This window comes from Rattus norvegicus, chromosome 1, assembly GCF_036323735.1.
Source record: "Rattus norvegicus strain BN/NHsdMcwi chromosome 1, GRCr8, whole genome shotgun sequence".
Taxonomy (NCBI): domain Eukaryota; kingdom Metazoa; phylum Chordata; class Mammalia; order Rodentia; family Muridae; genus Rattus; species Rattus norvegicus.
The window spans coordinates 183849249-183876454 of NC_086019.1; the positions used below are offsets into that span (position 1 = coordinate 183849249).

Below are 27206 nucleotides of genomic sequence, written 5' to 3' on the forward strand. Positions count from 1 at the left end.
GAAAAGCTAGGCATTTAATAGGAAAACTAATTAAAGTGTCCAAGTTAAAAGGTCTATAGGCATTAATAGATCAATGTTGATCTCTTGATTGGGCCATTATATTTTGGTTATCCCTGATGGCCATATCTGAGGGAGTCTAGGGACGAGTATATGAAAATTCTTCATATTATTTTTTGACATTATATATAAGCCTGATACTTCAAAATGAAGAGGCTATAAAGTAAAAAAATATATAAATGGATTTTACAAACAAAATAAATAAAGGGAAATCATCTGAGTTCAGATTTCCCCATTTCAATTTTCCAGCACTGGACTTTTGAGCCTGTGAGGCCCTCCAAGTGTGTGGACTCTGTATCATTACAACTAAGCCAGAAACCTCTCCTGAGGGATGAGATGGTGTTTGAGAAGCATGGGCACAATGTCTGAGATAAATAAAGCTCCCAGTGAATAGTGATGCTATTGTTAGCAATAACGTGACCGACATGCAGAAACACAGAAGTTCCTAATGCCTTCATTGTCCATGAACTGCTGTCTGCTGCTGTGGAGATGCCTCCACAGTGCTCCAAAACTCCCCTCAGCACCCCACAGCTGCTCTCCAAGCCAGGCAGCAGGTACACGTCAAGAATCGGACTCCTCGCTGCTTGTCAGCCAGGTTAGTTATGGATTCAAGCAGACTCAGCCTTCTTTACAGATCAGTGACAAAACATTCTCAGGCTTAGACAGTGCCACTGGTGTAGCAGCAACTTATGTTCAGGCCCTTTATCAATATGTCAAGTAATTATGTTCCTGCGTGCTAAACTGAACGGTTATGTTAATGGATTTTGTATAAATTATAGAGTTTCAATTTGGAACTTGTACATAGCACAAGATAGGGTTGTAATCTATGATACTCTGTGAGTTGAGGCAGTGGAAGGATTTAGAAAAGAAGACAAAAACCAATCAGTTAATTTTTCATGCAATATTGCTGTAAGTGATGATGTATACAGATTTTCTGTTCCCATAAACCTGTCAAACTTGTATTTCTACTGCTTTTGTGTGGAATGGTATTAGAAATAGTAAAGCAATGTTTTAAAAGGCTGCTGCGATGCACCAGGCCTTTCCTTCCTCTTCCCAGGGCTGGGGATGGAGCCCAAGCTTTGCGTGTGCCAGGCAAATGCTCTACTGCCAAGCTAGACCACAGTCTGCCGTGTGCTTTAGCTCTAGAGTTTCACACATTCTAATTCCTCTCTCTGAAACAATCTTCCTTGTATTTTCTTCTTGGTCAGTTGTCACTCATAGTTTAGGTATCTTTTAGACAACCATTTTATGCGAAATCATCCCCAATTCTAGCCCCTCTCTGATTCCCTCTCTCTTCCCACACCTCTTGCATCTCTATTCCTTCTGTATCACAGCTCTAAAACAGTGACCTTTTAACCCCCTTATTCAACTGATCATAAATCCATGGAAAGAGTGACAGTATTATCTTATGTATCTCTAGTTACTTTTGCCTAGTAGCAATCTCAGCACAAAGCAAATACCAAACTGATGTTTATTAAATGAATAATTAATTGATATATAACAGATGGGTGAAGGGATTGAGGAATAGATAGCTGAAATAATGGATATTATAATGGATATTATGTGGGTAAATGGATAAGCGGATGGATAGATGGATGGATGGATGGATGGATGGATGGATAAATAGATCGATCAATTGATGGATGGACAGATAAATGGGTGATAGGTGGACGGCTGAATGGATGGATAGATAAATGGATGGATAGGCAAATAGCTGAATGGATGAATAGATGGATAGACAGACATTAGCAAACGAATGGAGAAGTATATACACACACATACATACACACACACACACACATATATGAATGAATACATAAATGGGTAGGCAGATAGTTATTCTGAACAGCATCTGATTCCTGTAGAAGACTTTGTAGGGTGTGTGTGTTTGTGTGTGTGTTTGTGGTTGTGTTTGTGTGTGTGTGTGTGTGTGATGAAAAACTTGCTCTATACATGCAGTTATAAAACTCAGACATTTTCTATTTCTGAAGTATGGAATGAGGTCATAAAGCTTGCAACCCATGTACTAGGCACCAGCCACATTGATTTCCATAAATTTTAACTTTTGGTAGGTACCAATGTCTTAATTTTGATTATCTATGCAAATCATAGTAAATTAAGATATCTTTTGATCCATGGCCAGAATTCCATAGGCAAATATCAGGGGTCTGGTGAGGTAATTGGGAAATTATCTATGGTTACAAGTAGAATTGCTGTTCATTCACTAAGCATATATTTGTTGATTACCTACTATGTGCTAGGAATCTCGTTGAACCTTGGAGCTATAACGGTGAACAGAATGAGTATGATATCTTCCTTATCGAGGTCACAGCCTAATATCTAAGTACTGACTGATTCACTAGCATCTATTTAACCCTCCTACCACACCATGATGCAGTGTGACAATTCCTTGCATTTTACAGAGAAGAAGACACACACTTGGGTTGGTAAGTGCTCATGGTCACATAAACAAGTAAACTCTTGTTTTGCACTGGCATTAACTGGAAATGCATGTTTGGATCTGAGCATGTGCAGTCATGGAGCTGTACCAGGTCTCACAGAGAAAGCAGGAGGGAGAGCTGGGGGTGAACTTGTTTAGGATTGGGGATCACTAAGAAGAAAGCAGTAGCATAAAGAGAGAGGCAAACAGTGACCTTCTAGCCTAGGGAGAAGAAGTGTCGGAAAGTTTGTTAGGTAGCCCCTGGAAGCAAAAGCTAGTAAGACTTAGCATCTTGCAGATCAGAATTCCTATATAGGAAAAACCATGAGGCTAGCACTGTAGGCTCCCAGGAGATTCCCAAGTCTAGATTTCCCACTTCACTGTCTCCATGGAAACTCTGGCATCTGTGGTTCCTATTCTAAATGACCCAAATGACAACTCTATCCTAGTTCATGTTGACTCCCCTCTGCTAGCTTTAAGGTGTGCTCACTTACTGTAAGGGTGTATTCAACTAGGGCTTCAGACACTTCCCTGGTCCAAAAGATGGAAGAGACACAGATAACGACCTGGCCAGGCCACTGCAAGACCCAGGCATTCCGAGGGACCTGGGAAAGAGCAATGGGGATAACCATAGAATCAGTTCTTCGTATGTGGTTTAAACTGACTTTCTACATCTAGTATCCTCCCCACCACACACCTCATCCAGACAGTAAAACCAGAACCATCTTCTGTTGTCCTCAAACTTACTCAGTAGATCAGACTGGCCTTTGTCTCAGAATACTGGAATTAAAGGTGTGTGGCACCAAGCTTCCAGGCTTGGGATTGATTGATTATTGATTATCTCTGCCCCTCAAATTTGTGCAAATCTCCCCAAACAATCCCAACTCTGCGTTTCAAAACTGAAACTATACTGTCTGTTTAGTCATATACAGACAGTACTCACACCTCCCTTTTTAATGACTGTATAATATTGTGCTGCTTTGTCATGGTTTTCTCAGCCAAGTCCTCTTCCCATAACTTTTGTTTCTAAAACTCAAGAATAGGGTGCAGTTCCAATATCACAAATACTGGGCATGGTGGAGCATGCCTGGAGTCCCAGCACTTGGGAGTTGGAAGGAGGAGGATGGGAAGTTCAAGGCTGTCCTTGGCTGCATAGTGAGTTCGAGGCCAACCTGGGCTCCATGAGATCTTGTTGGTCAAGTCTGCCTGAGATGTAAATAGTCTCATCAGACCAGAATCAGAACACAACCTTGCTTCTCATTCATGTGTTGTCTATGCTGCTTTTGTGCTGCAAGAGTGGCGTTAGATACTAAAGCCAGAGTGTGGCCCGCAGGTGGAAGAGTTCACTTGGTTTTATGGAAAAGTTACAGACTCCTGATTGTTAACTCCACATAGTAGCTCTTGCTCTGAATTCAGAATTAGTCATAGAAAATGGAATTTATGTATAATTTGGAACCTACCATGGGGGACAACAGGGTTGGTCTAAGAACTTTTGGGTAAAGGCATTATTGAACGTGTCTGTTTGACAGAAGGGGGTCTTACAATGGGGGTAGGGCCTGGAAATAAGACACACACTTAAAGAGGGGAGAAAACTCAAGCACTGCCAATGTGAGCCTGGATGGAGGCTCTCTGCTAAAGATTTGTCACAACAGATTATTTTCTCTTAGGCTTCCTATCCTACTTGTTCCTGTAAAGGCTTTGGGCTTTTAGAATGCCAGTCACTGGTGATCCAAGTGAATCTGTACCTGGAAGGGGTGCTAAAGAGACCTTGAGCCATCAGTCCCATGTGTTAAGAAGCAAATCCTACCCCCATTGACTCCCATAATCAAAGGGGTTCCAGCTAACCTTCCTCTTCTACCACCTGTCTACCTGCAGACTTTATTAGAAAACTGTTCGCTGCTCCAGGATTCCCAGATAAAAGGACCCTGGGACCCTCAGGCCAGTTTCAGCAGTAGGCAAAAGTCTAGTTCAATGGACTCATCCAATGTATTCCCCCAAAGCTTCTTTCATAGTCCCACTGCCCTGGCACAGTATGTTAAATTCTTTTTACCTTGAGATAAGCTTCAATACCATCTTCAATAACTTGCCGCATGCTGGCCACCATCACCTGCTCCACCTGCTGCAGCCACTTTTCCACCATGCCCTGTGGGGAAGTACAAACAGTGGGAGTCAGCAACTGTCAATCAAAGCTAGACAGAGACTGTGGGAGGAGCCCAGATCTCTCTCTGGAAAAGGCTGGTGCAGGATAAGGGTATTACTTTCCTCTTCAAGCCAGCATTCTTACACTGATTGCTCTTTACTCACAGTTGTCTAGTAAGTATGTGTCTTCTCTAGAAATATTTAACTCACGTCTCCTTCATGGCAATTCCTCAAGCCAACAGCTTCTCAGGAGGCAAATGAAATCCCCATTCCAAATAATAAAATAAGCTTCTCCTTTTAACCGATATTACATCTTAAAAATTATGTATTTGCATGTGCATCTGTGCATAGGACTGCAAGTGTTTGTGGAGACCAGAGGCATGGCATCCTTGGAACTGGAGTCAGAGGCAGGTCTAAGTTGATCAACAGGGGTTCTAGGAATGGAACTTGGGTCATCTGCAAGAGCAGTCCACCTTCTTAGATGCTACTCTGTTCCATGGGACTGGAAGTCACTTCAAAGGATTTATGGCTTGGAGTCATGGCACCCACCGTAATCTCAGCACCCAGGAAGCTGAGGCAAGAGGATATCAAATTCAAGGCCAGCTTGGGCTATATAAATGAGATTACTACTAACCCGCCCCCATCCTCAAAGTATGTACACATATGAAAAGCTAGGTATGATATTTCTCATTGATTCTGTTGTCTGACTGGGTTGTTGTTTACCTGGGTTTTGAAAGTGTCACCAGGTCACCTGCGATATGATGCCTACTACTGAATCAACTTTGTGCCAGCCCTTCCCACAAGTTTTAGTTGTCCCATGGCCTCCAGTATAGCCCTCATCTTAGAAATGGGTAACTGAAGCCCAGAAAGATGGAGTAACTTTTCAAAATGACTTAGTTATTAAGTTACAAATCCCAAATGTTCCACACCCCAATCTAGAGTCCAAAAGCTTAGTCCAGGGAACCACTCTCTTCAGTTTGTTCTACTGTGGAGAAACCACAGGAGGATTACCTTGGCTTTCACTGGGTAGATTGTCTGTATGAATGGAACAATTTCTTTTTCTGAGCTGATCATGCCCTTGATTTCTAGATTGTCTGTAAACTCCAGCTTGGCAATTCCTTCGAAGCACTTCTTCAAGTGTGGCTGTACTCGGAGTGGGTCCTTTGTCTCTGACAAGATCTCCAGAAGCTCATCATTTGACAGGAAGAAGAACCTATTTTAAAGTAAAGAGAATAGGGTCACAGGGCATTCTTCCCAGGAGGAATTTCCAACAAGGGGATGCTCCTGGCTGGTAGATCCCACCATGTGATCACTGGCAGCATCTCAAGGTCTTTCTAGGCTTGGCTCCTCTCCTCCATCGTCCTGGTGCACAAAGGGTGAAAGGGAGAGAAAGGTTGGGAGTGGGTAGGGTATGAGCTCAGTGCTGTGGGGACAGCAATGATTGCTTGGTTCTCAGCACTGCTTATATACTTCAGAATTGCCTGAGGAACTCCTATGAACTTTAATGCCAAGGTTTCAACACCCAGAGAGTCCCATGTATCTGGTATCTGGCAAGGTCTGGAGAAATCTGTAATGTCTTAAATCCCAGATGACTCTAAGATGCAGTCAGTGTCAAGAACCTCTGGATGAGAGGAGAGAAATTCTTCCTTCTCTCTAGACATGCCAGGAAACAAAAGTAGAAATAAGAATGTGTGATTATGGGGTTGGGGATTTAGCTCAGTGGTAGAACACTTGCCTAGCAACCGCAAGGCCCTGGGTTCGGTCCCCAGCTCCAAAAAAAAAAAAAAAAAAAAGAATGTGATTATATACTTGCGTGAAATTGCCCTTATGTAATCCAGTACCGTGTAGAAAAATAGTGTTTGTAATGAACCTATGTGCAGGCAGAGACTGCTTCTGTCTTTTAAGTTGGAGGTGGAAGCCACTTCCCCACTTGCTCAGGCTCTAAAGACACAAAATCCAACCTTCAGAAAATGTTCAAGGCATGAACCACTTTTTTTTTTTAATGAACCCAAGCTGAAAATTCTATAAAGAAGGGGTCTGTGGGATTATGGTCTTAATACATGGATTACGAATTGTCCACAGTGAGGAAGACCATAGAGTCAACCCCAAGCTAAGGGGAACAATTGATTTTGAAATCTCTTGACCTCAGGCTGTTTCTGTGTCTTGCTTTTGGCTAGCAGAAACATTGGTATGTGCAAGGTCCAAGCCTAAGGCATGAGGAAACCTTGTCATCGACACTCTTTCTGCTCTTAGGAACCCTGTAACCATGTGAACAAGCCTAACTAACCTTCCCAGGGCCCTACCAACAGGAATCCAACCATCCAGCAAATGGTTCAGATCAAAGGCCCAATGTGCCATATCATACGATTGTGAGCAAGATGGCTGCTGCATGCTTCTAAGTTTTGGAGTGTTTTTTTTTTTTTTTTTTTTTTTTTTTTTTTTTTTTTTTACATAGCACAACAAACTGATGCACTATCAGCAGTATTGAGAAGGTAGGGAGAGTTTTTGTCTGAGTAAATAATCAGTACCTAACAAGATTTCAGTTCCTACCATTCCTAAGCTACGTTCAAATGGGTGGTGTCTATTAGTTTATGTTACCTCAATTATTATACATAAGGCCCAAAGATGGAGTAATAATGTAAAATCATTTAGCATTCTCTATTTTTTAGGGTAAAATTAATTTACGTGACTGTCACCAATGGTTCAAAGTATTCACTAAGAGTGTTTGATTTTATTTTACAAAAATGCATAAGCCCTTGAAATATGTGTGTTTATGTGTACTTCACTTAGGTAGAAATGTAGCTCAAAGAGATTAAATAATTGAGTGCGACAAGCAGACTCCTTGGATTTGAACTGCAGTTTTTTTGTTTTTTTTTTTGTTTGTTTGTTTTCTCTTTGGGGGAGATCATTGTTTTCTCACTTATAAAATCAAGTGGTGATGATCCCAATGTTACAGGACTATTCAAGAGTTACTGGAGTATAAAGCACCCAGTGTGGTGTCTGGGTACAAGGTGCAAACACTGTGGTAGTGTTGGCTATCAGTGTTTTTACTAAGAAGGCAGCAAAATGCTAGAATTAAAGGTCCTGGGGCTGAAGGGGTGGCTCAGTGGTTAAGCATGTACTCTTGTGAGGACCTGGCTGCTCTAAGGGATCTAGTGCCCTCTTCTGGCCGGTGTGGGAACCTGCACTCATGTGCATGCTCTGGCCTATGACACATAACTGCACATAAATAAAATAAAATCTTAAAAAATATTGATGAACACCCAGACTTCAGGCTTCCATAATCTCTTCTCAATATTATGCTTCCAAGTTACAGTTCCTTTGTTCAGGTTTTCCAAAGCAGAAGCCATTGCCACAAGTGGTTAATTATGTTAAAAATTAGTATTAAATAAATTAAAACTTTGTTTATTCAATGGTGGTCTAGAGAAATGGCTCAGCAGTTAATGGCACTGACTGTTGTCCCAAAGAACCTATATTCATTCAGCATCCACATGGGACCTCACAACTGTACCAGGGGATCTGACACCCTCTTCTGGCTTCCTTGGGCACCAGGCATGTAAGTGGTACACAGACATACATACATGCTGGCAAAACACCCATGCATATAAAACAAAAATAAAATAAAAACGTCAATGGCTATATGTGGCTAATGGAAACTTATAAGACAGAACAAATACAGAATATTTGGGTCATTGAGAAAAAAAATTATCAGAGAACATTGGGTTGAACAGATACCAAAGGAATTTCTCCCATAAAACAAAGGAAACCATCACCACCATAACTATAAAATCCTATACATTTTTTTCCTTGGTGGAAAGTAGAGGACTAACTTTGGCTCCATATAAAGCCACATTATAATTTTTGCTGTTGTCTTTTGAGAAAAAGTCTCACGTAGCCCTAGTTGACCTCCAGCTTTGTAGCTGAGAATGACTTTGAACTCTTGGTTGTCCTGCCTCCATCTCCCAAGTATGGGATTTTAGGCATGAAACCCTACATCCCCATTGAGTTTAAAGGCATAGAGTGACAAACCACAGTGAACTTGTCATAGATAGATGTTTAGGAGTGAGACTCCCTCAGCACTAGCCCTCTAAGCCCACATTGACTATTACAAAGAACATTAACATTTGAGGGAAAATACAGGCAAATATTTATAAAATTACTGTACCAGGAGCTATAAATGTTAATGTTAAAAAAAAAGCACTAGCTGACATTCCTCAAACACTTCTGTTTTACATGGACGTCACTAATCTGCACAGAAAACCTAAGAAGTAGTAGCTATTGGTGTTATTATATCGCAGCTTCACATTGAAGAACCTGAGGGGCTGAAAGTCTTCGAATGAATTAAGTAGAAGAAAATCTTGGATCCCAGGGGAAGATCTCTTTTGCTCTAAATACCGGGTCTTAATTATGATTACTATGCCTCATTAATCAATAGAAATCATAATATTGGCTAAATGAAGATGTAACCCATGCAGAGTCCATTTAGCTTCACTCTAGGCGATGGCTACCAAGGCCTGTTAATTCCTAGTTACCATCTCTGGGGAACAGGGAAGCAGGAATGGGATAGAATCGAGATCTAACCTGAAAAATGTGATTCCGCCTACATGGCCTCAGAGGGTAGGTCCAAATAAAAGAGCAATCCTAGATACCTGGGGAAAAAGAGCCTCTTCTTCTCCAGGTAGTCATTCAGCCCCCGCTGGATGTCTTCCAACAGAACATTGGCTTCCTGAAGCTTCTCAGTCATCCTTGGCTGGTCAGCTGCCACCAAAACCCTTGTATCATTTACCTAGATCACACACACACACACACACACACACACACACACACACACACACACACACAAAAATCATTATGTGTACTCAAAGTTTTGAAACTGCTCGTGGTAATGATTTCATGACCAACCCACCAACTAGTGATGCTGCCTACCCAATCATCCACTACCTAATGTTCTCCTAGGCCCACAGGGGTGACTGCTCACAGGGCATGCTTTTGTTCCTTCAATCATGGTTGGCTGGGTAGAGGCTGGGTATCCCAAACTAACTGAACCAATTTCATCTGAACATTTGGGGGGGTCTAAAATACAGACCATGGCATGCTGGCCTGTGAGGAACCCTTGATCAAGGACCTTGATCAAGGACATGTAAGGATCGCCTCCTGCCATGCTACCCTACCCTGTGGTGGAGCAGGCCACTCTTCAGGGAAAGCCCTGAAAAGGCATGGAAAGAGGAGTATAGGCAAGAGTATAAAAAGAGTTCTTCTGGGTGCTGGAGGGCTTTCTGGGCTCTCTATTGGTCCTTCAGGAGGACTGGATGCCCTTCTGACATTGCACTCTGTGAGTCACCAAGAGTCTTGCTCAGCCTACACTTAATGGACTTCTATGACATCCAACCAAAGAAAGCAAACTAACATGAAGTCTGCTCCACTGGCTGAGTATATAACCCTTTCCCCATACCTTGACTGTATAATCCAGACCACAGGTAAGCCAAGCAGATACATTCCTTTGAGATAAATTCTCTGGTCATGTACCCCAATTAAAGGGAAAAGATATGTCCTCTCAGGGGAGAGACACCTTACATATGGTGAAATGTATCCTTCAAGACTTGGTTCTAGCACCACCTGCTCTGGAGGTCTCTCGACACTCCCAGGCAACTGCAATTATCCTTATAATCTACACACTGTTAACATATACTACACCTAGTGTTTATTCGAACCTGTGCTCCTCATAACAGTGAGTTGTAAGAAAGTGAAAATCATGTTCTTCTCAGGTATTTTCTGACTTCTAAGATCACATCTGAGTCATCCTAGGTACCAAAAACCCATCAAATAACCAAGTGTCAATATATATCACTATTTGAAATCTAGAAGGGTTCCCAACCTATAAACATTTTATTGCACTGTTCCATAACAAAGTTTTCTATCTCATTAGGCATGATAAGCAAATAATGTAAGCTGCTAAGAGCTTTCTCCAGGGAGGTAAAATTTCAAAAATGTTCTCCTTTCCATATCCTATATTTTCATATTTGAAGCTTTAATAAATTATAACAATGATATAAAATGTCAAATCAAAAAAATCCAATTTACTTTGTTGTTTCAAGGGACGTCAACACAATGCATCTTCTAGTGCGTGACAATACCCCACAGGCAAGACACAAGAAATAACACTCACCGCCTGGGCCATGAGTGATTTCCAGTAACTGTCCACAATGCCAAACTTCTTGCCCTCCTCTGGCATCTGGGCTATGATATCTTCTGAGCTGAAGATTGGTTCCAGGTACAGCCAAGTGGCTTGGCATTTTAACCAGGCATCCAAATTTTCTTGTACCCGAACTAACTTTTCTTCCCATTTCTGTGAATTTAGCATCCCACATCTCAATCAGTAACCTGCCACTCTGCAGCATTCCCCAGTGAATGAGCTTGCAGGAGGATGGATGCACTCATTCAGTCATTCACTCCTTTAACAAATACTTACTGAAGTGTATCTTGTGTGGTTCCTGTTCCAGGAAGTGTAGATATAATGAAACAAAAAGTCTTTTACCTTGTGGGGCTCACATGTTAGACAGACAAACAACAATAATGATGGTCAGGTCAACCATCTTATGAGATAACTAACAAATCTGTTTGGGTTGAAGAGATAGCAATATTAATAAAGTTCTTGCATCTATGACAAAACCCAGGTTAAAAAAAATAAAACAGGGGTTGGGGATTTAGCTCAATGGTAGAGCGCTTGCCTAGGAAGCGCAAGGCCCTGGGTTCGGTCCCCAGCTCCGAAAAAAAGAACCAAATAAATAAATAAATAAATAAATAAAACAAAAACAATAAAAACCTGGGTGTGGTGGCATGTGCTTGGAATCCCAGTGTTGAAGAGGTAGAGACAGGCAGATATCTGGGGTTCAATGGCCAGTCGGTCCAACCTACTTGTCAAGTTCCAGACCAATGAGAGCTCTTGTCTCAAAAATAAAAGCAATAGTAAGATGGTTGGTGCCCAAAACTGTCCTGTAGGTTCCACACCTCTCTCCTCTCTCTTCCTTTCTCCTCCCCACAACACACAGTAAAATCAAGATGTTAACAAACCCCATGCTTACAGATGCAGACTGAAACACAATAGTTCAAATAGTCTCCTAAGATCACACAGCTAACACTACAGGCAGAATCAGAATACAGACCCAGAGGTCTGGACCCAGGAGGCCTATGCCAGTTTCTCATTTTCTTTTGTGCTCTACCCTAAGATCTACGCTCTACTCTGACCTATTCCACGTCTACAGACAAAGAGCAATGGAGGCACATATTCTAGATTATTAGACCTAGATACTCTAAAATACTTGGAAAGTATCTTTAGTTTGGCATGTTCAAGCCTTGTGTCCACTCTTTACAAGCCTCCTGCAGAGCTTCAGCAGGTCACGAGCTGACGTCATTGTTCCTCTCAGTTGTCCATCCATCCATCCTCTCAGTTTTCCATTCAGGGAAAGGGAAGCTAAAGTACACAATGGCTCTTCTCTTACCCGGCACTCTGCTTCTATTGGCTTGATGAATACTGAACCACACATAGTCTGGGTCTTTATCACATGGTCATCGAGTAGTAATTGAATGTCGTCAACTGCACACAAGATGCTGGTATCCTGCAAATAAAGATGCCCAATCAAAGTCAAATTCATGAGACCTGCTTGCTTTTCCCACCCCATTATCTATGCTGGTTCTAGAAGGTTCCAGAAACCCTTACAGTATAGAGCCCTCATCCCAGGGAGACAGGCATCTATGTCTCATGTGAGATTTTCTTACCAGAAAATATTTATGTATTTATATATTGATGTATTTATTTATTTAAAGACAGGATCTCGATATAGAAGTTCCTGCTTCAGTCTTGGAAGCACAAGTGTACACCTGCCTCACATTGGTTATTAAAAATACTTATTGTCAGTGGGACAGGAGCAGTGGGCCATGCTGCTATCCCAGGACTCTGAAGGCTGAAGCTAAAGGCACACTATGAATTTGACACCAGGCTGGGATGCTTCATAAGATCCTTTCTCAATAAACAAAATGAAATTAAAACAAAAGAAACAAAATTTATTGTCTGACTCCTTTGCAAAAATCAACCCATCCCAGGGCTGTACCTAGAATCTGTAGGGGAGTGTGGGGGGGATTTGTCCTCTTTCCTGGGTTTCGGCCTCTCTGGCTTTTTGCTTTCCTGCTTCTCTCAGGGAGCATCAGCTTCTAATTCAACAGGTAAGTCCTAGACTCCTGTACTGCACAGCCAATTCATAGATGTTCTTGTAGTTGTTTTTAAAATAAAATTTAAGAATTATTTTTTATTTCATTCATGAGTTCTTTTTAAACGTCTGCTAACAGATGGGACACATTTATTATTTACATTTAATCCCTTCAGAAGCAAAGTGCTGTTTGCTTATTGTTTTGTTGTGTGTAAGGGTCCCATGATAAAAGTACATAGACATGGAACCTCAGCTTGGAAATTTCTATCATATACATTTGGTGAGCTCCATTTTGCTAGCACATAAGGGTACTGTGTCTTCAAAGCCAGCTCCTATGGATGGCATTGTCCCCTTTGAGTATTTGTGGCAGATACAGTGCTACCTACAGCAAACCTGCTCTGAGTTCCCTTCCTTCAAGCCTGCAGACACAGATGTAGATGAAGATATGGACTAAATCTGGCTTGGGATACATTCTGTCTTTTCTCAGCATGTCTACACAGATAAGCGATTCTCATAGACTGACATCATTACTGTCAGTTTGCCATTGCTCCTTGTTGATAGCTACTTCAGTCATAAACTTAGAAAATGGATCAGGGATGGTGGGCCTGCCTGTAGGCCCCTAATTAAACTCTTCAGCACATCGCAGCAGTCTCTAGAGCAGTGTCTGATCCAGTAAGAACACATAGCTCACAGCTCCAAGTTTATGGAACCCATGAGACCTGGCCTTGTTGGGAAAAACCCAGTAATGAACTCATTTGCCTCCAGTTCTTCTGCCTCAGATTGGCTCATGGACGGTTCTTATCCAATGGTGAAACCAAGCCCATCAAAATTAAAGGGAGAAAGAAGTCACAGGAGGGTGATATGTTGATCAGAAGGAAGGGAGGTGCTCAGATTTCCAGGGTTTTGGTTCTATGCTGAATATTTGAAAAATGGAGTACTGGAAATGTGGCTAAGAGTTAGAGAGCTGTCCTAACATGAGTAAGGTCCTGACTTCAGTCTCCAACACTATGGAAAAGAAATCCAGGAGGGCAAATGCAGATGCTCAGGCACTCAGGGGTAGAAGAGCAGGGGAAAAATCAATTGATTTTTTTAAAGCCTCCCAAATGATTCTGCTGTGCAGCTAGCATTTGAGACGCTGTGCTAAGGGCCAATGGACTGCAGTGACTATCTACTTGTACCCTCCAAAATTTACTGAGCAGCAGTCCCCATATCTACCCTATGCTTTGTCACAAGAGAAAACTAGACTTTGGGGTTTTACAAGCAAATGTATCGCCACATTCATCATACAAACTTATATGCTATCTACCTATAAACACTGTAAAAATAAGGAAATTCACACCCTTAGAGTTCAAACTGGTGTTCTCTAGGGACTTGGTAGTCCTGGAGAACCTCAGGCTCTATTCTAGTCTCCAGGAATCAGTTTAAAGTGATCCCAAAGGAATTCTTGTATTTAGCATCTAGGAAGTAGAATATGTTGCTGTCAACCTCAGATATGCTTCTAAAGGACCTGAGGTGTATGTATGTGTATTATGTGTATGTATGTATGTATGTATGTATGTATGTATGTATGTATGTGTAGTTACACATGCCTGTATTCTTGAGACAGGTCAATTTAGGAGACTCACTCCATTTCTTTGCACTAGGTCAGAGGACTTTTGGATTTCAAGATGCGTAGCTTCAGTGGAGTATGAGAGCAATGATGATGGGTCCAGGATAGGCAGGCAGAGACAATCCAGACGTGGAGGGTTGTTCTTTCATGAGGTCTGTGGCAATGCCGAGTGAGTCATGTCTAAATCTACTACATAACACACGGGGCTGCTTTTAGGGAATTCCCTCTGGAGGGACTCACCGTGTCCCTGTACTTCACAAAGCTGAAGCACATATTGACCCAGTCTGACTTCATCTTCTCCAAGTTTTTCTCCAGCGAATATTCCTTGCTGGCGGCTGCCCCAATGGGTTCCAGCCTGAGGAGAGAAGACATCAACAGCAGTAGCAATAGGAGGTGGCAGGGAAAACACCCAGGAAGGATCTCAGCTTAGTCTTAAGAGAACTCAAAATGTTTTCTCTAAGGTTTGCCAACTACTTCCAATGTGTTTCTTGCTCTAAGTACTGTTGTCTTTGGGGGTTGCTAGAAGTTGAGTATGTTTTCCCAAAATTCATGTCTAACCCCCAATTACCCAAAATGTAACTGTATTTGAAGAGTGTTTAATAAGGCAATTGTATTAAAATGAGGCCACGAGGAATGAGCCTAATCCAGCATTGGCTTAGTGTCCTGCTAAGAAGAGGTTACGACAGTCACATAGAAATAGAAGACCATGTGAAGACATAAGGAAAAATCTAACAGTAGAAAGGCCCCAGAGGAGACTAGCCCATGCTTTTGGACTGGAAAACGCAAAAATTATGAAAATACATTTCTGTTGCTTAAATCACCCATCCTGAGGTGCTTTGTAACAATGGCTGTAACACATTGTCACTGACTGGCTGAAAGGGAGGCCCAGAAAGCAGTAATCCAAAGCATGGTGCTTTGCCAAGAACACTAAATGAATGGAGATTGGAAGGTACCACAAGAAGATTCAAATATTAAGGCTTTCTCTAAACTCCTCCCACTCTCTAGCTTCCTCCCCCAAAACAAGTCATAGAAATCCAAATTCTTCATCTTCCAGGTACCTTTCTCTACTACCCAGCATGGGAGGAGGCCATAAGGAAATTCACTGATTTGCCTAAGAGAAGTCCAGTACACTCTCCTTTCAGAAGGGTCCTCTTCCCTATCTAGGATGAAGGAATTACTGATACACACAGTGAAGGTGTAGAGAATTTGAGAAGTCAGGACATGAAGGTTTTCTCTCTCCTAGTCTGTTTCCATTAGCTCAAGATCCCTTTGTCCAATCATATCTCTATATAGCCATTCATTTTCATGCTATCTAAGCATAAAACTGGATTTTTTTGGGGAATCTGGGTCCTTTCATAAGGTTCCCATGGCACGTAGCTTTGGTTAAATACATTTGTTACGTTTTTCCTTTGTTAACCTATCCTGCTATGGGGCGTTGAATATGACCCTTCTGGTAGGTATGACCTCTTTCTGCCTCCATGTTAGATACTTGTCATGGGAGGCTGCTCTTTTGTGTATAGGACAGCACCATCCTTGGCTTCTTATCTACCACTAGCAAGACTTCCCAACTTCCTCCCCACTGCTTATTGGAATGTAATGCGAACTACATATGTAATTTTAAAGTTTGTTAGCCACATTAGAAGAAAAGCAAGAAAGAGGCAAAGTCATTGACAATAACCTATTCCATTCAAATATTATCATTTTGAGCAATGAATATTTAAAGCTGTCAGTTGTCTGGATGTGGTGGTATATACCTTTAATCCTAGCACCTGGAAAGCAGAGTTCTATGAGTTCAAGGTCAACCTGACCTACACAACAAGTGTACGCTTTTAAAAATCCAGCCTATATTTTCAAGTTCCAATACATTGAACCTAGACTAGCTCAGTAGTGGCATTTGGCTTCACTCCTGCCTTGAAGAGCACTAACGCGAAGAATTGGAAAAGGCAAAACAAAACAAACTAGACAGGCCTGTCCTTATAATTTGAGCAATAGGTAGGGTGTGGCCTGGAAACATGATTTTCTACCCACATTCCCCCACGATGAAGATGCAGCAGCCAGAGGTGCCACACCCTGAGGACCAGGAGCATCTTCCTAGGTACCATCCAAGTTGCCTAACAGACTTAAGTTGAGGTAACGTAAAGCCTCTCCATCCATTGCTTTAAAGGAAATGTGGAAAGCAACTAGAGTTCTGAACATCACTGATGGCAAAAGTAGCAATTGAGGGGCTGGGAGATGGCTCAGTAGTAAAGTAGTTGCCACACAAGCATAAGGACCTGAGACCGATCCCCAACATCCAGATAAAAACTTGTGGTGAGTTGGGGTGGAACGCTCTTAAAGTCCCAGCACTGAGGTGGCAGAGACTGGAAGATCCCTGAGGCTCACTGGCCAGAGAACCTAGCCTACTTGACTCCTAAGGAAAGACACCCCAGGTTGACATCTGGCCTTCACTTGTACATACACACACATGCATGTACACCCCATCACACATACTACATACGTCCCAAACATACTATGATCCCAGTCCCCACAATAGAAATAAAAATAGCCATTCAGATAACACAAATTCTCACACTACAATTCCCAGTGCACTTGAAGAGGGAGAAACCAAAGAGATTGCTCATCATAGTGTACTTCCTGGATTTTAGCAACTGGAGAATCACTCCGTGTCTGCTGTTTGTTTCAAGAAGAGGAAACTGAGGCCCATGAAGATTCAGTGATTTCTGCTCCAAGTACTAGGAACTGGGTGGAGTCTCGGGATCATGGTTGATTTTTAGTTTTTGTTGTTGTTGTTGTTTTTTTTTAAATAAAATCCCTGATTCCTTCTCTAGTCCCAACTACAGCATGAAAAGAGCAGGCCACTTGGCTAAGTCAGCCCAAGTGGAGTTCATTAATAGTTAATTCACCTTGAATCAGGAAATCACAGTGAATCTCTAACCCAAAACCCATCTGGAAGGGAGGATAGACCCTTACTTATCAACAAATTTGCTGAATCCAAATTCCAACATGTTTGCGAGGCACGTGGTCTCTGTGGGCTTTATCTCATAGCCAACAATGTCACTGATCTGCAAAGAAAGGAGGGGAAACAGGGTGTTGCTGTGTAGCATAGTGCTGCCCAATAGAACAGCTATGAGGATGAGAAACTTCGTTATCTGCCCTGTCCGGTACTGTACCACCAATAAACCAGGAAGCTATTGAACACTAAGACTGGGGCTAGTGTTTGATGGAATTAAATGTTTGTGTTCAATTTGTTGTAACCAGCTTAGATTCAATTAAATGGTCACATGGATCTGGTGGCTGTTGAGTCTGACACTGTAGGTCTGGAAGTTCCAGAGGCTGTTACAGAGCCTCACTCCTATCTGCTTTCTTCAGAGTTTGTCTTCCTATTGACTCACGAGTACCCAAAGTCTGGAACAGGGCCTCAGTTGTACTGCAGGGTCCTATGGAAAGTTCAGCCTGTGATCCAAGGCCGTGAATGTTTGCTGAGTAAGGGGAGCATCTGTCAGACATGCTCTCCAGTGCTCTGAGCTGAGAAGGATTCCCCTTTAAAAGCTTTCCCTATGCTGGGGTTGTGATCCTAGCTACTCAGGAGCCTGAGGAAGGAGAATCAGAACCTCTAGCCTAGGCTATAGAATGAGTTCAAGGCCAGCTTAGACAGTTTAGAGAGATCTTGTTTCAAAATTAAAGTGAAAAGTGATTAGTGGCACAGTAAACCATAGTACCTAGGTTTAATTCCAGGACTCTCAAAACACAACAGAATAAGAAAAGCCTTCCCTGTTCTCTCCAGGGGGGCCATTTGTCAGGATCCCCACACCCCCATATCTGGCTGGTGTGATACTTCTGCTAGCTTACCTCTTCAGTACGAATACTCCTAAGAAAGCTCTGAGCTCAATTTTGCCGCCATTAGGCTGCCAGAGGATTAGAAAATGCCAGAACAGAAAGGAGTGTGGGCGTCACATCACATCTTGTCTTACCCTGTGTCCTTGGCTCCTGATATTTGGTAGACACCAGTAAGGATTTATGGAGGAAAAACCTGATTAATCCAGAGAACTCAATTGGCTTCCAGTCTGGGTTCTGAGGACCTCTGGAGGATCCGTATGGTAATAAAGGGAAAATAATGAGCATCTACTGGGGGCTCACTATGGACAGTATTGTTTCAAGAGCTTCATGCACTTAAGTCTCCAAGCACCACAGAGAGCAGGATAGTGTGTTACCCTCACTTTACATCCAAGGGGTCTGAGCTGGAAGAATGATCTTGGCTAAGACCATCCAGTTAATAAATAGCAGAATTGGGATGTGGATCCAATTCTGATCAAATAAAGGTTTTCCACAAAACTCTAATGTATCCTGGAGGATTCTTGTTGTATAGTTGTTTGTATTATGCTCTGAACAGCTCTGGACAAAGGTAACATTTGGCAGAATTTTACAGAGCACAATCTGCAGAAGTGTTCCTGGAGGCCTTGACCTTTCACTTATTATCGAAAATCTTTAGTGTGTGTACGTGTGTGTGTGTGTGTGTGTGTGTGTGTGTGTGTGTGTGTGTGTGTATCTGTGTGCCTCTGTGTGTCTGTCAGTCTGTCTGTATATCACACACACACTTGGATATTATAGTACACATGTGAAGGTCAGAGGACGATTTGTAGGAGTTGGCTTTCTTCTTCTGACATATGGATCCTGGGGATCAAACTCAGGCTGTCAGGCTTGGTGGCAAGTTCCTTTCCTTGCTGAGCCATCTTGTCAGCCCACTTACTCTTTTATACACTAAATACAGCAATGCCCTGACTATCTCTGGGGCAAATTACAGTTACGGAAAGCACTTGGAGATTGGCAGGATTTTTAAATTCTTTTCTAAAAAAATTATAAATATTGACAAGATGTTTGTTTTTCTAATTTTGAGATCCTGGAACTATACTGTCTTTGTAGGCATTAGTCCCTTGTGGCCTCTGAGAATCTCAAATGTGGCTCATCTGAATCGAGATATGCTCTGAATGTAGTACCAAATATTTCACACTACTGATCTCCAAGTTGATGGGTACATAAATGATAATATATACTAGTTCAGGTAGCATATATCTCTAAAATTTATTTTGCTCATTTCCCTTTACTTTTTATGTAAAGTAGGGACTGGGGATGTGGCTCAATGGGAGAGAACTTGCCTAGCATGTGTAAGTTCCTAGATTCAAACTTCACTACAGCAAAAAAAGAAAAGAAAAAGTTGCGATATTTTAGTGTGGCTACTAGAAGCATTAGTGTGTATGTGCAGCTGGTTCTATTCTTAGGGACAGCACCTCTGAGCTTTAGGGTCAGTCTTGGTCCATAGCACTGGCCACCCCTTAATGTGATGTATTTCCTTGTCCTGTCTTATTTTAAACAAAACCAGCAATACCTTGTTGATATTTAGAGTCTATGACTCAAACATAAGGTAGTAGTTTCTGCTGTGAAAGTTCAAATGGCCAGAAGCCACACCCCAGCTGTCCTGGTTCCCCAGAAGATCTGTCCTCAGGTCTTGAGAGACAACAGGTGGCTTGGTTTTGGGAGCCCTTTGCTAAAATCAGAGTCTATGTAAATGGGTCTCCTGAGTGAGGAATTAGGACAGGCGGTGGTTTGGCCAGGCATAGGCAGTCACAGGTGTCTCAACCCTAGTGGAGACAATCCATGTGTATCTGGTAACACACGTCCTTTCTTACCCATTGGATATACTCTTCAGAGACTCATTCCTTCCTGCCTGGGGCCACTATTAGTTTTAGTACCTGTTTTCTTCCTCACCCCTAGGGATGTCTAACCCTCATTACCTGGTTTGACTTAAGCCAAACAGACCTGAATTCCAGTCCCCTCCTGGTCCACTAACTAGTTACATGACCAACTACTTAATATTTCAAAGGGTTGTTGAGAACGAAATGGGAGAATTCAAATAAAGTATGCAACACAATGTCTGGGGCCTGTACCTGAGCTGAGAGTGCCTAGGGGTAGTTGGGGTTAGTGCTTACTTGAGGACAGCAGGGTAACAGAGAAGCAACAGAGACACCTGGAGTGTTTTTTGGTTTTAATTATATTTAATATTATGGAGTTGCTGGGGCTCCAACTTAGAGGCTTGTACATGCTAGGCAAGCACTCTATGACTGAGTCCTTGGCTCTAAGGGAGGTTCTTTTAACTTTAATGAAGACACTTTGAATAGTACCACTGCAAGGAGAAATCTGACACTCTAGGAAGACACCTGTTCATCCAACATTCTTAGGTCCCCACATAGGTCAAAGGTCTAGGCCATTCACATCCATGGGGATATAAGCCCCATGAGCAAGGCCAGATGCCCTTTGCAGATTCCCTTTAGGACAGTGACTCATGTGATGACCTCTCATCTGCCTTCTTGCATAACATCCCAATCCTTGCTGGGGTCCTAAGACATTACTGTGATATCAAAGACAGCTCCTCCCTGAAGACAGACCCTGAACTCACGTATCAAGACTCCTGTCTTCCTATAGAGATCAGCATGCTCTCATTCACAGGCTTGGGGGTCCAGTCAACATGATGTGTGTTGAGAGATTGGCTCCTTCCAGAACCAGGACCTTGGTATTATATATATTTCTGAGAGGAGAATCTGCCTGTGTGGAGTTGGCCACATAGCAACTCCCCAGTGGAGCACATTTCAAGGACACTTGAATGTGACAATCATATTAGAAACAGAGCGAGCCTTCCTTTTGGGGTTAGAATTCACACCATACTTGACACCCTCACACTTCATTGCTTATAAAAATACTAACTATTTTTAGGGGGGAAGACTGCAACTTATTTCTTTGTTTGCCTATTTGAGACAAGGCATCACTCTGTAGCCCAGGCTAGCCCAGAACCTACCATGTAGCCTATTTGAGCTTCTCAAGTACTGGGATTCTAGGAATATGCCACTGCATGCACCCAATGTGCCAAACTCTTTCTGAACTTAGCCTGCCTAATCAGGAAACCTTGCTGAAGGCAGCCTGCACCGTGATCAACTGAACTCATTCTCAAGGTAATTCTTTTTGTGTGATGAAAAGTCAACCAGTGACTTTCCATTGTGACTGTAACCACTGTCTAGAATATTTATACTCCAGCAGTGGTTGCCCAACAAAAAGCATCAAACTGGTCATGAAGTTCATCTCAGAATCCACCCATTCCCTTCCTGAAGGCCAGCATGCCCAGTATAATTTCCTTGGCCTCAAGTAGATTCTATTTTCCTGCTTTCCCAGGGATCCCAGGATGGGACAGGCTAGACTACACCAAGAGTGACAAGAACCTGTTGCCAGTGCCGATCCTTCATCCCAGGATTGCAGGCAATGGTGAGGACGGGTATGTGCTGCCTGAACTTCTCGATCTTCAACTTGACGTTCTCTGCTAAGCGCCTGGGTGCAGGCACATCAATCAAGGTCTTGGTCAACTTGTAGGTTGTTCTCCACATATTCCCTATGTCCTCTGCAATTTCCTCAGCATTCAATAAAAAGAGGGGGCCTGGAACAAAGAGAAGTTCAGACTATAATGGAGATGCTTGTCATGTGTTAATTCCCTGGACTCGAGAACTGTGTCAATTGTACTGAAATGAGCTGAGGTTCTGGGCTAGGGCCTGGATTGGAAGGAAGCCTTAGCCAGTAAAGCCTTGTCCAGACCTCTACACTATTACCTGCCATCCAAGGTAACAACAAACTCCTGGAAGGATGCCTGTGACATGCAAACGTCATGCCTGGCATATGAAAGATGTACACTCAGGCGGAGGGGCTAGTTGTTCAGTTGGTTTTTAAATAGTCTTTAAATAGTCATTAAATTAGCTTCAAATGAAATCTCAGTAGTATTAAAAGGAGTTTCAAATTGTGAAATAACAGTTTGAGAATGGGAGCCTCTAGAGTTCTAAGAATTTTAGTAAAAGTTTGAAATCATTAAACCAACAAAGAAATACAAAGACTATGGCTCAGTGGGTAAAGTGAAGGCCTGAGTTTGGGTCCTCAACACCATGTTAAAACAAACAACAAACAAACAACATAAACAAGCTGGGTGGGATGCATGTGATGAGGTAGGGGAGACAGGTAAACTGTGGGGACTGTCTTGACAACCAGTTTAGTCAGGATGGGGAGATCCATGCTCAGTAATCCACTTTCCTTTCCCCTCTCTGTCTCCCATACCCCAGCCCTAGAAATTTTAAATGAGTGACACATCAGTACTTCAAAATATTAGTTTCTTTCAGGGGGTGCAGGTAAGGAGTTTTAGCATTTGGCTTTCACATTCAACCCAAATCTTCCCATGGCACTGCTCCTACTTCCTGTTGGAACATTCTAGATTAGCATTACTTCCTGCATTATGATACAGCTAACTGACTCATAAACACCCCCAAGTCCCCAGGGCTGCTTAGATCAAATGCAAATTCGCCGCTCACTTAACACATCTTTGCAGTTCAGTGTTTTTGCCAAATCACTAAAACCTAAATCTTACAAGAAAAACTAGGTGCTGGCACACTGAGTTGGTATAGAAGCCACTTCCAGGATGAGGAGTGGCCCCTTCTTCCTTCCTTATGTGTCCATTATGTTCTGTTGATTCTGCCCACACGATGCCTCCCTAGACTCCAGAGCCTAGAGTGAAGGGTAGATTTTAGATGTTCCCATGGCACTCTGACCCTTCTCAAAGCAGCACCACAGAGGAGCAATTCTCAATCTCTTTCCTGCTTCTTGTAATCATCAGTATGACGAAGACTCTGAGTGCTGATCTGATTTAAATCCCTTAATGGGTCTCTTGCTTTTTGGTTCCTTCTCTCCTCTTTTTATTACATCTAAAAATATAAACTATGGTTGTCTTCATCCTGAGGGCTGGAATCCAAATTGCAGATCTGGTTTCAGAGCTGGCTAGGTAGACTCTCATTCCCACCTCCATCCCTGCTGTCCCAGCAGCATTTGAACTTAGCATACCATTCATCCATTCCTCTGATTTGGTGCTGAACTCATAGGCTGTGACCCATAGCTGCTCATAGGGAATTTTGTTGACCATCAGGACTTGCAGAAGAGGGAAGGAGCTCTTCTCCTTCTCCAGCAGCTCCTCTTCCTTGTTGATCAACTGTGAGGAAAGGAGGAGGTTGTCTGTCAGATAGGTGGTTCTCTTGAACCCCGGAAACCTCCACGACAAATTCCTTAGCCCCAAGAAAGCCAAGTGGAGAAGGCAGATGTTCATTCAATGGGCAGACTTAGCAAGAAGGTCCTTCTACTGCCTCTGAGGGCCATGGTTCCTGAGGTCTAGCTGCTGGAAACTGATACTGTGATGCTTGCTCTGTCATTGTTATCCTAACACTCAGTAGATCTGTCGTCATGTTCATAATTTCTACATGAAACCTACTTGTTCATATGACTGTTTACAAGCCTTCTTACATTAACTTGCCTCAACGGTAAGAATTTCAGTGTTTAAAGACAAAACAAAACAACTTGTTAATTGACCTTTGGAGAAGGTAGCTTAGTGGCTCCAAGTCTCTTCCCCCATACTTTAATAAGTGGGGTGTTGGGGTAACAAACCCCAAACTATACAAATCCCTTTCCATATCACTCAGAACATAATGGATACACAACAGGCATAAGCAGTTACCTTGCTCTAACATCTTTGGCTACTTCATGACTTACAAATGCCTGTTGAAATATAGACAACATGTTGGGAAAGGTAGCTGAACATACTTGAGAGGACGGGCCAAGCAAACAGTGCTGTGCACCTGACAGCTGTTGTGTGCATAAACTAAGAATCAAAATGACCAGCCCTTAGGGTCCCAAGTCCCTATCGTGATGTTCCAAACCTCAAATTCTGTCAGTGCCAGATCTAGGTTCTTTGAGAGGTCGTTAAGCTTTTCCACATTATTCTTCATTTCTTCGGTAGTCATCACTTCACGCTTCCTGAACATTTCCAGCTCTTTGCTGTAGCCTTCGAGTCTGGTCTCAAATTCTGAGCACCTGAAAGCAAAGACAGCCCATTACATCGGAATCTCCCATTTTCTGCTCTTCCCAAGTTATCATCCTGGGAAGGGTTTCTCCTTTTGACACTTCCCTGACTCTGCACTTATCTAAAGGCAAGCAAAGAATAAATAAAAACAAAACAAGTTAAAGCACCTATGATTCATGGGCTGGACATGGGCTGGCATGAGACAATTGGTGACTAAACATGCTGAGAGAATTTCCCTGTTCAGATAAATACATGCTCAGATATATACTTTATGCATTGTTTATTCATTCCACCATTAGATATTTATTATTAAAGCTTGATATATCCCAGAACTAGGCATCAGAAAATTATCTTTGAAGTATGCTATTAATATCCATATTCTCTTGGAAATGCATTTTAGTTGGGAGGAGATCAAAACAATAATAATGGATGAGTGAGTGATATGGCAGATGGATGGATGGATGGATGGATGGATGGATGGATGGATAAATCCCTAGATATATAGGCAGATGAATAAATCTATAAAGATATTTTTGATAGTAACAAGGAAAACAAAACAGAGCATTGTGAGCAAACTGCCTTGTGTTATCCACTGTAGCTGGACTTACTGGAGAGATCTTCCCAGATCTCTCTACCCCATCCATATGATTAGCAAATCTGGTTTCAATTTGTTTCTTCCTTTACTCAGTTTGGTAGTAACCCATTGTTTAGTGGCTAGGATCTAGAGCCAGGATTGCTTGGCTCAAATGTCTACTCTGATGTTTAATAGCTATGTGATCTTTGGGCACATCACTTAAATTCTCTATACTTCAGTATACAATGAAGAAAAATATGAACTTAATAATGCTAATACATTATTCAGCACTGAGCTTCATTTGTCACAATCACTATACAAGTATTGCCTCTCATTGACTAGAATGTAAATCTATACATTTTCCTTCATTAATTCACCATGGTCCCAACAGTTGCAGAGTGTCAGGAATGCAGACAACAATCAATATTCATTGAATGAACAAGAGCTTGTCACCAAGAACAGCGCTAATGACAGTCCATAAATTTTGCTCTTAGATACTTAATTCTATGAAATAGTCTTTTAAAATACTTTAACTTTAAATATTTTTTCTTCCTAAGAGTACTTTTAAGAGGGTTACTTTTCAAGTGATTCGGCTTGCATTTCATCTCTAATTGCATCATGTAGGAGGCAATCTCTGATACGATCCCTACATCCTGTCTCATATACTGTATAATTGGCTCCCTCGAGTTTGGGCTAGATGTGGTAATTCACTTCTTATAAACAAAATATGACAAAAGGGATGGGTTGTTCCTTCCAAGAAAGTTCACAAGAAGGTTAGTTTCTGTTTCTTTTGCTCACTCTTTCAGTCTTACTCTGAAGGAAAACTACTCCCCTGTGGAAAGGCTCATGTGGTGAGGATTAGACCCAAGGGCCAATGAGGTGCTCAACCCTGCTAATAACCATGGAACAAGACCAGAATTAGATGTCAGCCAGTGAGACCCTCAGACCAGCACACAGCCTGGGACAGTATTCTGACTCCAGCTTCACAGAAGACCTGGTACCAGAGACATACACCCAGGCATACAGCTGGGTGGCTCTTGGGAGATCTGCCCCAGAGGCACTGTGAAATAACTCGGCCTTGTCTGAAGATGCTATGTTGTGTCACAAAAGATATCTAGCATATACAATTGTATAATTTCTGCTCCTTATAATTTTTTCTGAGTCCTGAAACATGACTAATTATTAATGAATGTCTATGGGCATCTAAGAATAAGCATTTTATATTGTAGGCTTTTTGATGTGTTGTTATGAATGAAAGCCCTTGGAAAGTCCCATCTCTCACTGACCTTCTCTGCAAAGGCGATTAACTGAAATTCCAGTGATAGTGGAGAGGTTGAGATACTGCAGGTGCCGAAGTCTAATTATAATTTCTCCTGGGCTATCTTTAGCTCTCTTGCTCACCTCTGTGTATTACCTAATGTCCTTGTGACTAAGCCTTTTGGAATGCATTAGTCTTGCAGACCACTAGCTTCCGGCAACCAAATGCTCAGACTGATGTCAGCATCTGGGCTGGCAACATAGAATTTGCTACTTCTGCTGTAAACTCAACTACATGATATATCTACCAAAGTGTCTGAAAAGTGCCTCAATTTATAACTTCCTTTGTTCTGCTTCCATAAAAACTGCATCAGACTTATCAGATTGGAACACAGAGATTAGGGGTAACCCGAATCTGTGCTTTCCAGACAGGGGCACCAGTTTTTAGCTGAGGTAGGAGCTGTGTTTTCATGTTGACATTAACTATTTGGGGGGGGAGAGAGAGGGGGGGAGAGAGAGAGAGAGAGGGAGGGAGGGAGAGAGAGAGAGGGAGGGGGAGAGAGAGAAAGAGAGAGAGAGGGAGGGAGAGAGAGAGAGAGAGAGAGAGAGAGAGGGAGGGAGAGAGAGAGAGAGAGAGACCCTGCTGGTGAGTCAAGATTACTGTGTATCCCATTACCTCTGTATCGAAGTCATCAATTATGCACCAGAGGGAGAAGTCAACATGCTTCTGGGAAGCCAGACAGACAATGATGGATGGGATGTGTACTACTTCTTTCTGGCCCTGATATGGTGCCAGTGGATGAGTATGTAGGTGGAGTGGATAGACTTGGCCAAGTACATCTTACAGACCTGGGTCTGAAGCTACTTCTCCAAGAAATCCTCACTATTCAGGCTTACATGTAATTCAGTTTCATCTTTCCTCATCCAGCACCCCAGTGCTAATGGATCACTGCAGAGGACATTGCCCTCAGGAAGATGCCCTGGGTCCTATTAGTCCA

The 27206-nt window shown here is 42.3% G+C and overlaps 1 protein-coding gene and 1 long non-coding RNA gene across 3 annotated transcripts in view; one reads left to right on the forward strand and one right to left on the reverse strand.

Annotated features, from left to right (window-relative positions):
• Window positions 1–27206, reverse strand: part of Dnah3 (dynein, axonemal, heavy chain 3) — a 172819-nt gene that overhangs the window by 111236 nt on the left and 34377 nt on the right. For both annotated transcript variants that reach the window (NM_001427640.1, XM_039101168.2), the window contains 11 exons: window positions 24235–24388; window positions 23369–23513; window positions 21715–21926; window positions 17420–17511; window positions 14690–14804; window positions 12136–12252; window positions 10803–10982; window positions 9286–9422; window positions 5648–5849; window positions 4548–4640; window positions 2992–3102 (listed from right to left, as the gene is read on the reverse strand). In NM_001427640.1, the coding sequence (NP_001414569.1) occupies window positions 2992–3102; window positions 4548–4640; window positions 5648–5849; window positions 9286–9422; window positions 10803–10982; window positions 12136–12252; window positions 14690–14804; window positions 17420–17511; window positions 21715–21926; window positions 23369–23513; window positions 24235–24388 (1558 nt within the window). The remainder of the gene's footprint in view (window positions 1–2991; window positions 3103–4547; window positions 4641–5647; window positions 5850–9285; window positions 9423–10802; window positions 10983–12135; window positions 12253–14689; window positions 14805–17419; window positions 17512–21714; window positions 21927–23368; window positions 23514–24234; window positions 24389–27206) is intronic.
• On the forward strand, window positions 339–21954 carry LOC120099919 (uncharacterized). Its single transcript, XR_005499416.2, has 2 exons — window positions 339–652; window positions 21668–21954. It is a non-coding gene; the product is annotated as an uncharacterized LOC120099919 (long non-coding RNA).